Source organism: Bemisia tabaci, chromosome 2 (assembly GCF_918797505.1).
Source record: "Bemisia tabaci chromosome 2, PGI_BMITA_v3".
Lineage (NCBI taxonomy): Eukaryota > Metazoa > Arthropoda > Insecta > Hemiptera > Aleyrodidae > Bemisia > Bemisia tabaci.
In genome coordinates this window covers 38,238,065-38,250,192 of record NC_092794.1, presented here as the reverse complement: position 1 = coordinate 38,250,192, position 12,128 = coordinate 38,238,065, and the positions used below count along the sequence as shown (strand labels likewise).

Here is a 12,128-nt window from a genome sequence, read left to right as displayed (position 1 = left end):
ATTATTTTTATTATTTGAATTTGGTGGCAATTCAGTCCTGGGTCATTCCACGCCTAGGTAGTCCTGGGTTTTTTTTTCCTTTAAATGACCTAACAATTTTTATTTTTGGACTCCTTAATACTTCTAGTTTTCGGAAATATATGGGGTTTACCTCAGTTTTGTTTTTTTTCCAGCAATTTTTAAGTGTTTTGTAACTCCGTCGCGTAGCCTCATCCTACTGTAAAGAGTGACAATTTGGCAGCACTGTTTTCTGATGTTACCACCAAAACCAAATTTGAGTTTATGTTTACATTTGTCAAGAAATAGATAACATGTGCTCCTGCAAAGTTTCAACTTTTCAAAATCACTACTGTTTATTATACATATATGTAACTTTTAAAACTTAGTGTATTGAAGGTCACACCCGTAACACAAAACAGGGGTTTTTCAATGTAACTATTTTAATTCACGTCATTTTGAGTTGACAATTTTTTTCCTACATCTTTAAGTCAAGTACAACTTCAGAGTATTTTTTCCAAATTTTAATCGCAACAATTAATAGGTAAAGAAGTATAACGGATGTGACACGTTACGGGTGTGACCAATGAGAAGAGGCTTCAACTATGCAGATGTCGCCTCCTTTCTCACCATTTTTTCTATGCTTATCACAAGACGTACACTCACATGCATAGTTAGAGGTTATGTTTACATCTAATGAGAAAGAGATGGCCAACATTTCTGCCATATTTCAGTATTTAAAGTGAATACACCTTATCTCAAAAGGACTTAAAATAGAACTCGTTAGACTTTCTCCAATTTGATTGAAATATTTTCACTTTATTATAGATAGGATCTTGAGCTCAGTCTTCTAACGAGAAATGCAGTTTCTTTATTTAAGAAAACTCAAAATTATATAGAAGTCATACTGACACCGAATGTGACTTGCGTCTTGCCTGTAATGAAAAATGAGTGGTATTCTAAAAGAAAAGAGCATTAAATCGAAACATATTGTAAGAAGTTGAGGCACATATCCTTGGACTAGACATAGATACCTATTACCCACCACCAAAAAAAAATAAATGAATAAAATAAAATGATCTACCCAAGACACTGAATCCCTGATAATTTCTTAACTAGAGGATAACACATACAGGGTGGCCCAGACCTACCATACCAGGGCTTTTTTTCGGTTAATTTAGGTCGTACGTAGTTCAGGACCTCGGGATCGAATGGGGAATCAACCCTAAGAATCCAATTTTCTTGGTCTGGTTTCTTGGTCTGAGTGGTGTAAAAGGGGGTTCCGTACTTCAAAAGTCTAGGTTTATGTCAAAATTTTGAAATAATTTAATTGGAATCAGGAAGTACGGAACTTTTTGACTTATATTGACACCAGGAAATCCAAAATCCTGACCCCTAAAGGTGGGGGACAGAGCCCCCTTTTGAAACATGCAAGTTCACGAAAATGACGTAGAGACTCAGAAAAAAAGGAGTTTCCATGAGTAGTAGACCCCAAAGAATCCGGAATTGAGGGTCCTGTTGTCCAAAGAGTATTCTCTGATGTCGCTCAGGGGGACCCTGAATTTGTTAATTTGACCAGTGGGGGGGGGGGGGGGAGGAGGAGTTCCCCCTGAGCCCCATCAGAGAAGATTCTTGGTACAACAGGAGCCTCATTCAAATCTCAATTCCTTGGGGTCTATTAACCTAGAAAACTTCTTTTTTCCGAGTCTCTGCGTCAATTTCGCGAACTTGCATTTTTTGAAAGGGGGCTCTGTCCCCCACCTTTAGGGGTCAGTATTTTGGAGACAGATGGGGCGATTTTGGATTTCTTGGTGTCGATGTAAGTTAAAAAATTCCGTACGCTCTGACTCCGATCAAATAATTTCAAAATTTTGACCTTTACCTGGACTTTTGAAATAAGGACCCCCTTCACCCCCCCTCCCCAAAGGGAAGTCGGGGGGGACTCTCGGACCAAAAAATTCTGATTCCTTAGTGTCGATTCCCTATTGTATCCTGCGGTCCTAGACTTCGTACAACCTTAATTAACCGAAAAAAAGCCCCGGTATGGTAAGTGTGGGCCACCCTGTAGAAAAATGTAGTTTAGGCATGTTCTACTTTAAAATGCGTCTAATTGCTGATTGATTTATCGTTTAGGATTGCCGAAAATAAGAGTATGAGAAGAAAAGTAAGTTTTACAACTTTTAAACTCTCTCAGAATTGATGGACCATAGAGAGACAATTTGTCACACCCGTAACGCAAACTTTCCATTTTCAAGGAAAGAAAGAAAGATAATTGAAAACAGATCATCAGCAGTTGAAGCAAAAACCCTTGGCTTCATTATATAATTTAATCAGATTTTTACATTCATAAAGTTCGCTGAGTTTCCACTTTACACTCACTGAGGCAAAACTCACTTCCAAAATCAGTCACAACCGTAACGCAGCCTTTTAATTTTTTCTGAGGAATGGAACTAAGTAAAAACAATTTCTGATGAACTGTAATGATTTATAAAAAAAGTTCTTTCTGCTAGTGCAGATACTTTGTTAATTAAACTCCAAGAAGGTGTCCAAATTCTTGTTTAAAGTTAAATTGTTGTCACACCTGTAACAATGGAATGACCCTCCTTTGAGTTTTTTTATTCTGTTCTTCAGGATTTGTTTCAAGTCTTGTCCTTTCATCTGTCACAGTTTACCCTTGTGGAGTTGCTATTCTAGAGTGTTTTGATTTCTTTAATTTATTTGTAACTGCACTTTGTGGAGTTGCTATTCTACAGTGTTTTGATTTCTTTAATTTATTTGTTTCTGCACTTTCCATGTCATTTGGACACCTCATACTTATTCTCACATAATATCCCACTACTTGCGCACTAAAGATCAGATGTTTGATCTCACCAGCTAATTAGAGGCGGTCGAAACAGGTGATTCTGTATGAGTCGCCTGTCTATTTAAGTGTTAATAAGTAGGTCTCGTTTCTCTTAATACGTTAGCAGTCCTGACCACTTTCTCAGGGGTTTGTCGCTACTTTGTTCACAATGTTTAAGACCCCAGCAACTCCCAATAAGGAATCAACCGTTTAGGGGAGCCTTAAAAGTCATCGACAGGTAAGCTGGGCCACTGAATATTTCCTGAGAACCACGGTTATGCGTTAGATGATAACTGCAGATTCACCTGCAAGTTTTACTAGTCTCAGGAAATTTTATTGGTAGGCTCTGTAACATGGCATTCATCAGAAGCAATCCTAGCAAAACCTTGGTAACTATCAATATTACTGAATGAATGAGATAGTGTCTCAGCAAATTCAATTGTGCTCTTCATCAGAGCTCAGTACCGAGACTTCCGCAGACTTGCAGACTGTGTTCATTCTTTGATGCTTTGTGTAAAGAAGTTTACCCCTCTCCTACAGAGAGAACCCCGCACCTTCCTTATGGGAAATCTCCCCCAGTCAAACGCGATGACGCTTGGATATGTTATTCAGCTCGTCATTCTGATCAATAAAACAAAAGCTCTGAGGGGCTCAAAGAGATCCCATGTGCGGTTTTCGAGATATTCGCCGTTTTATGTGCGTAAACGGAGGTTTCGCGCGCTCCCGCCGGAAGCCACACCATTGTGCGGCGCCGCTCGTGCCCTTCCCTTCCAGTCCTCTCCGACCCCTCTCCGCTGCCCCGCCACCCATACCTTGGCTCCTCTACCGCTCCAACTCCGACGCTCACGAGGTTGCGACCATCATTACCGGACCGCGCCCGCACGCTGTCTTCTTATGCGGCCTCCTCTTCGGCCATGTCGCCTCTTTTTCTCATCGATCCTTCCTCTAAGTCTTGAAAAACGTTTAAGAAGTCCATTTTGACTAAACATGATGATGTTAATATCACAAATAATACGAAAAGAGAGAAAAAAAAAGAGAGGAAAAACAAATGATAATCCATATGCGAAAGTACGGAGAAGAGTTGGAATGCCTAAGAGACCGCTAAATGAAAGAAACTTTTTTTTTTATTTTTTCCCCCTTTTCTTTCTTTTTTCCCCTTCATTTTTCTCATGTGGAGGCAGTGAAAGTACCCTTTGTTGGAAGATGATGTTGAGGTTTTCCTTTTTTTTCTTTTTTCTTTTTTTTTTAAATCACGTGGAGGAGTTTGAAGGGAATCAGTCGGCTGATGATGCCCAAGTAGGAACTAAGTTTGACTTAGTCTTAACTTAGCCGAACCGCACCAATGGAGGAGGAGAGAGGGATCATTGATAACTGAACTCAAGGAAGAGAGATGTCCATTCAGGCGTAAATGGTCACATTTTGAGTCGCTCCAACTTGCAGCACCACCTTATCAGCCATCTTATTATCTGCTGATCGTATTCTCTAATCAGATCGTACATCCAAGACAAACTCCAAAGAGATGACGACGAAGAGTTGCAGGTCGACCGTAACATTCATGAGCCCGGCTTTTTGCGAGTACGGGCTTTCTCTAGGTTCCAAAACGCCACGAAACATCAAATATTCATCGCGTATAGATCCACGAATGGTCAAGAAGACCTGGATGAAACAAAAAAGATTATCGGACACTACTGCACTTGCAAATCCGGCGCACGAACATTAGGCGCTTGTAGCCATGTTGCATATGTGTCATATGGTTCCTTGGATTTGCTGTTAATCAGCTTTAGAGCACGGTATCCATCAACGGTTCTACTTAAATCCATTAGAAATGCGGCTGGAAGGACATTGCAAGAAAATCCCGGACTAACTTTCGAAGGTGACTCAAAAGTAATTGCCCCCCGGGTCGGCCTCCTCCTTTTGATTGGCGCGTGCTGCAGGTTGAAGCGCCTCAAACTATGACCATCTATGCCTACGCATACGTGTACCTCTCTTCTCACTGATTTTAGGTGATTACGAATCTCTATTAACTGCAGTTCGGCAAAGTCGCATTTTGCCCGGAAATAACAACTCAGAGACAACCCTAAGTTATCAATCAACCCCAGCCGAATCGGCTGAGCCGATGGTAATGCCGGCTTTTCAAGTGTTCCCCTACCTAGCCGTGGAGGAGTGTTTTACACGGGTTAGTGTCTGTGCTTCGCATGGCGCGTTCCCCTCGACCCTCTTCCTCATTTTAAAGAAGTAGCCCAACAATTTACTGAGACTTTGGCACCTAGCGATCTGTAGCATGGGCAATGGTAGGGAGCTTGATGTCCAGTCCTCCTCTCCCTTAAGAACCACGAAAGCATCGTTGCACCGCGGAGAAGCCTGAATCTCCCAGCAGCGACTGTTCGGGCCGCCCGATTCGCTGAAAGAAAAACTACGGGATATACAGGGTGGCCCAGACCTACCGTACCAGGCCTTTTTTTCGGTTAATGTAGGTCGCACGAAGTCCAGGATCGCGGGTTTGAACAGGGAATCGACCCCAAGGAATCCGAATTCCATTCCAATTTTCATTCCAATTCCAAAAAAAAAAAAAAAAAAAAAAAAAAAAATTAAATCTGACATCTTCCATTATTTCGTTTTGTTCCTTGAAGTTTGGAGTGAATTCTGAAACATTTTTATTGCAAAACTATTAAAATAGAAGGAAATTTATTTTTCATGCAGGCTCTGATCCCTTGAAGAACCTCTGAAAAGGACCAATGTCTCTTAAAGAAATTTCTTGTATTTCTTCTTTTTCAACCCACAACCGATTTCTTATTTGTATGGAGCTCATGGAAGAGTTCTAGGTATGTTGGAGACTTTTCGCATGAAACGGGACATGTGAAATACACAATGCGCAAAACATACACCGTAAACTTTATCGCACAGTATAACACTGATCGAATTAGCTTCATAGACTAACAGGAGGTTAATGTCTCGTCAAAATATCAACAAATCGGCCAAAATCAGATATTACTGAGATTGAGGGATATTGTGAGATGCACGATTTTATTGATGACATAACAGCAAGATTGGTTCCCAGCAGGAGCGACCTCCTATCGTTCAAATGGACTGTTTTCGCAGATTAGCGGATATTGGCGGCTGATTATTACATAATTTCATTCCTGATAGTATACAAGAAGTAAAAAAAGGATCCAACAAAGGATTTTGCAGAATCTTAAGGACACTTTTTTATCGAGCTATCTTAACATTGTTTTGGGCGTTTTTTTAAAAGAAAGTTTTGTAGGTGGTTTTGGGCCTCCTAAAAATATTCTAATGCACATTAATGATATATCAAAATGTTCCTTAGAGAGAGGAGAATTAACATGTATAATTGAAATTTTGATTAATCTGCCACAGAACTTGTGCAAAAGCGAAATAAAACCTTGAGAATCAGACGACAAATTTGATACCTCCTGCAATGTCAACTTTAGGCAACCTGCATGTCAGAGCGGAAGGGTTCAAAAACCCTTGAATCATGGATACATTCATTTGGAGGCTTACCTACTAGAAAACCAAGAAGAACTGTTTAAAATCCAGCTTTTTTTTCGTCACCCATGACCGACCTCTACTTTTGACTCGATCCACCATGCGGTGCTGCGCGACGACGGCTCTGAGCCAGTTTGGAGGAAAAAACTGCTTAATGATTGTCTGCCCCTCCTCGACCCGCAACGCGCATCACTACCGCGCACTTGCCTGCTGCTAAGTGTCTGAAAATCAGTAATTCACTTCGGAAACTGACAGTTCACTTCTTGACTGTTCATTCTTAGTTCCAAATTTAAAAATGATAATAGAATAACTAGTTACCAGAAATACCGAACTAAAGTGAAAATTTCATATATGCCGAGTTTTGCAAATTATGATGGTCAAGAAATAAAAATATGAGACAATTGAGAAGTGCATATTTTACCAGAGCTTAACACTAGGAAGGTGCTTCCGTGTTGAACTATATCAGACTTAAAAGAACTCATACATTTTAACCGATCAATCCACTTAATTTTTTTGAATTTATAGCATCTTGCAGTATAATTAAACTCCTAAGCAGAAGGACACAACTTTTTCAATTGAAGAATTGAACAGATTTGCCTTTGTTTGACAAGGATATGTAGAGGGCAGGAATACAGACAACAGGGACACCGATTATTTTTTTCCGAAATTCCCTGATTCCAGAGAACCCTCCTAACATCGTGAAAGCTTTCCCTCTTTGCAAATTACATAAATGAATTATTTTCCTTATAAGCCTCAATTAATTTAAGTACTTAGGTAATTTGAGGTAAGTCCTCAAAATCAGAAGTAGAATGTAAATTCCTTGGACACATCGTATGTGCTCATAGCTTTAATTTAGTTCCTGAGCAATTTCTCTCCTGTCCTCTTGTTCATTACATCCATCATGTTGACTCTCCCCTAATATTTCATTTAATTGAGTTATTAATGGGAAATCAATCTATACTATTGTCTTTAGCATAACACTTCAAGAAAAAACTTTTACTTCTCTAGTCAAGATATTTTACTAATTTTCCGTCAGGTTTTTACGTTAGCTCATTTTTACTTTTTGTTGCAGATCTCGAAGGTCTGTCGACCGTAATACAACACCAACACCTATCAAATCAACCCGGAGAACTCGAAATACTTCACCTAGCAACTCTATAGCCTCTCAAGGTTCAAGAGGCAGTTCAAGAATTTGAAATGCTATCATTATTAAGTAAAAGTTTGCGCCAAATCAGTCGAAATGTGATTCTTGATTTTGATGTAACCATTGAATTTTTCTGTCTTTTTTTCCTGTCATCAAAAAGACACAGTAAAATTTTAAATTAAATTTCGGTATTTTTTTTAACAACATAATGAGAGGGTATGATAGAATTTTCTTGGAGGGAAAAGTTAATTTTACAATTTAGCGAGAGGTATGCTAAAGTAGAAAATCATGATTTTATTTTGATATAAGAACCGCAGAGACGCACTAAAATTTCAATGCAATGCAATGTCTTTTTGATCAGTTGAACAATTGGTTACCATTTAAAGGGTGACTGAAAAATTCAAATGGAGTTAATTTATCTACACACAAAGAGTGTTAACCACCAAAATGAGCATTTTTCCTTCATGTATATGCTGATGTCGTCTTGAAATTTTTGAGGCTGTTATTTGCACAACCAAGCGACAAATCCATCTATGATTCCTCTAGTTCCTTTCCTGCATGCATTTGTTCCTTAATTGAAATTTTGAAGTCACTGCTGACCCTTGGTCTATGATTTGGATATTGTGCTTTGGATTTAATTTTCAAAAGAACAGTAAGCAGCATATTCCGCCTCGATTTTCTTTTAATTTTTGTCGTTCATTCTCTATGTTCAACGGATAAATTTATGGATATTCTCAGGGTAGTCCCATTTTGAAAAAAAATTTATAAATAAATATTACATAGTAGGAGCGTTTTAAACGAAGATTTCAAGTGAAGTTCTGCATTTTTCGTCATTAGCTATCCATTCAAAGGTTTTCCCGCTCAGCTTGTTTTTAATTAAAAATGTGTCCAGGCCAAGGCCTTCTGTAGGCAATCAGATTAAGAGTGAATCAAGGATCTGGTTCGTCAAAGGTTTAAGTTCGCCATTGATGATCACTCAGTTGCTCACCTAACAACCTTCAAACAATCAGATGTTTCAAGTTTTTTAATTTTTTTGTAAACTGAAATATTCAACCTTTTCAGAAAAGTAATACATGTACTAAAAGTAAAAAATCCGCATCAATTAATAATCCCTTTGATGAGTCCGCTGCACTGGTCACAGAATCGCGTTGTGATGTTTGATTATAGTAGATCAACTAGAAATAATAAGATCTGTTTAAACAGCAGCTCTCTACATTCAATATTAACAGAGACATCGTACTTTGAAAAGATAGGTTTTTTGAAGTCATCCACCGCAGTAGCGACACTCTTCGTTTCTCACTCATTTGTTCGATCTGTGATGCAGAGGACGCAATGCAAAACTTCAACGACATTAAATATTATTCAAACTCAAGAAACAGATGGATTCGCACTTCTAGAATCTTCTTATCAGGGAATAACGCATTTGACGCAAAGAGTTTAGCTGGTCAGTCAGTTCACCACAGTTTTTTTATGTTCAATGTCGTTGAAGTTTCGCATTGTGCTTTCTGCATCACTAATTGAACAAAAGCCGAAGAAATTCACTAAGAGTGTCTATACTGTGGTGGATGATGTCGAAAACCCGACTTTTCAAAGTGTGATATCTCTATTAATATTGGATGCAGGAAGTTGCTATCTGGACAAATTTTATTATTTTGAGCTAATCTACAAGAATCAATCATCAAAACATGATTCAATGACCAATGCAACTGACCCATTAGCTTTGAACCCCTGCAAACCCAAAATTTACAGCAAGTATACCAGTACCTCACTGCCGAAAGGTACCCAACCATTTTCCAGCTAATTTAAGGTATCAGGAGAAAACTTTGTGATGTGAAACTTAATTCTGCTTAAATTTTTGAGAGGAAAAACTCTTACTTTGAGGTTAGTAATCAAGTTATAAGTTAAATTTATTTTTAAAGGGTAAGAAACAAATATTCATCAGAGAAGTTTTCTGGTACGAAAACTGAATAAAAGAAGATTTTCAAAAGCCTCTTTAGGCATTTAGATGCACATGATATCCCATAGTGTCTGTAAAATGAAGCGGAACAGGTATGTCCATTGTGTATAATCAAAGTTTGTTCAGGTGTTTGAATATAAGTGAATGTAATAATAGATTGAGAATAAATAGTGTTCATATTTTAACAAGTCATATCATGTAAATCACCGGTTTGGGGAAAGTATTGCCAAGTCTAGACTTAAGACCAATCACAGGTCAGTCATTCTTGTGGAAAAATTTTGAGGCCCTATTGTGCATTTGGGCAAGAAGTTTAACTGCAATTTTTTTTTTATTTGCACAGACAAAATATGTACGAGGGAACACATTTAGACGTTTTACATGTCTTTTAAAAGATTAATTAAGTCGTTGAATGTACACTTAACTATAAGTTGAAATTTTTACCGTAAGAAATAATTAATACTACCTCTGATAATTGAGAAGAAAATAAACACAGAATTAATACTAATTAACCATGTCTTTTTGCTTTATCTGATTTGTTGACGACTGGAACCGGTCAAAGACCAAAGAACCCGCGATAATGTTCAAGAAGCATGGGAAAGCACCTCGATTCTTTTATTTTTCTGAGGGAAAAATTTTGTAAACCCCTGGATACCAAACTCATGGGACTTCTACGTTTTAACCGCCTTCTACATTGGTCTAACTCCAAGAAAGCATGTGCTTCAGGGTTAGGATGCCAATGAAGTCGAGTCTCATTGAAGGTGTGCATTTCTGTAACGTGTACTCCTCCACTAATTCAATGTCGAGGTTAGCGCAAATATCTGCATCTCTCTCATACCAACGAACTTAAACTATGGGGCCGTCCGTAAAGTACGTAAAGCTCTCAGAGGGAGGGGGGTCCTAGGAGCTTTACGGTGCCTTACAAGGGGGGCTGGGGGGTAGGGCTGAGTCATATGTAAACTTTCCAGCCTATATTTAATGAAAATGCAAAAATCCATTATTCGTCAGGTTGATAATAAAATTCAAGATGAAAGAGAGGAAATCAGCACATCACTGATTGCTGACCGATCGGACCATGATCCTGTCATTTCTCTTCCCACTTCTCCTCTCCATGGGATGATGAGTAGTAACTTCATTCTTATGTTAACTTGATACTTTTAACTATTCTTAAGACAAAAAAAATCTTCAATTTTGCTCCACGTATTTTTGTTCATTAAACTAGCCCAATTAAAAAGCCCACAAAATACTGGACGAGTTTCAACATACAGGGTTATTCAAAAGTTACGCACCACTGGCCATAACTTTAGTTCTAATTATGATATCGATTTGCGGTTTGTGGCGTCCTTCCTCATATCGAGGGGGAAACTTTTTGAGGTACTTTTCAGTTCTCCACCCCCCCCCCCACGGGGAGGGGGGGGCGGGGGGCAACTCAAAAATTTCAAATGGCAACCCCCATCATGTGATACATCGTTAGAAAGAGCATGAAAAAAGAAAATTTTTGGCGCAAACCGGAAGTCGATCTGACCCCCCTGTCAAAAGTTAGGGGGGCCCAAAGGTTATTTAGGGGGTCCGTACCTTTATTTTTTATAGTAGCTTCGGCGGCTCTTGGACATACCGTTTCTCTTTTTAAAGAGTCCTCGAATACTCCAAGTCTGATACCGAAGTCTTCATATTGCCCCCGGGCCACCACAGCCCCCCCCCCTCCGTAGGGGGAGATGGGCCTGTTACAATGAAACATTGCATTAAAATGCGAAAAGTCACAGAAGAGCTTCAAACTTAACATCAAATCCGAGTGGAACTTCTTGCCAATGTTAACGCAAACGCAGCCTGCGACTTTAAAGTGAGTTTTCAAAACTCTTAGCCCCCTGCCCCCCCCCCCTCATTTTTGGTTGCAGAGCAGGTAAAAACCGGGAAATTTACTACAAATAATGACCGAAACTAATGTCCAACTTGAGGAGGACCCTTGGAACGTTGCGATCAGTCGGAGCATTGAAATACAAGGACTGCAACCCCCTTGAAGTACGGAAACATCCAAAACACCCCCGCTGCCTCCCTCATTTTTCGTTGCGGAGCGGGTAAAAACCGGGAAAATCGCCAGAAATGATGCCCGAAACCACTGTAGAACTTGACGAGAACCCTTGAAACGTTGCGCTCAGTCGGAGAACTGCAACACAGGAACTGCCGCCCACTTTAAGGACGGAAACACCCATAAAACCCCCGCTGCCCCCCTCTTTTTTCGTTGCAGAGCTGGTAAGAACCGGGGCATCATTTCTGGCGATTTTCCCGGTTTTTACCCGCTCCGTAACGAAAAATGAGGGGGGCAGCGGAGTTGTTTTGGATGTTTCCGTACGTTAAGGGGGTTGCAGTCCTTGTATTTCAATGCTCCGACTGATCGCAACATTTCAAGGGTCCTCCTCAAGTTGGACATTAGTTTCGGTCATTATTTGTAGTAAATTTCCCGGTTTTTACCTGCTCTGCAACCAAAAATGAGGGGGGGGGGGCAGGGGGCTAAGAGTTTTGAAAACTCACTTTAAAGTCGCAGGCTGCGTTTGCGTTAACATTGGCAAGAAGTTCCACTCGGATTTGATGTTAAGTTTGAAGCTCTTCTGTGACTTTTCGCATTTTAATGCAATGTTGTTGTTGATGATGTCTTTAAAAGCTTATTTTAACTTAAGTAAGTAACTTAA

The 12,128-nt window shown here is 39.4% G+C and overlaps 1 protein-coding gene across 6 annotated transcripts in view; it reads left to right on the top strand.

The window, feature by feature from the left end:
* The window catches only part of Elys (AT hook containing transcription factor 1 homolog), a 196,413-nt gene extending 186,460 nt beyond the window's left edge, over positions 1 to 9,953 (top strand). For all 6 annotated transcript variants that reach the window (XM_019057835.2, XM_019057834.2, XM_019057833.2 and 3 more), the window contains one exon: positions 7,416 to 9,953. In XM_019057835.2, the coding sequence (XP_018913380.2) occupies positions 7,416 to 7,539 (124 nt within the window). In that variant the 3' untranslated portion in view covers positions 7,540 to 9,953. The remainder of the gene's footprint in view (positions 1 to 7,415) is intronic.
* The last annotated feature ends 2,175 nt before the right edge of the window (positions 9,954 to 12,128 follow it).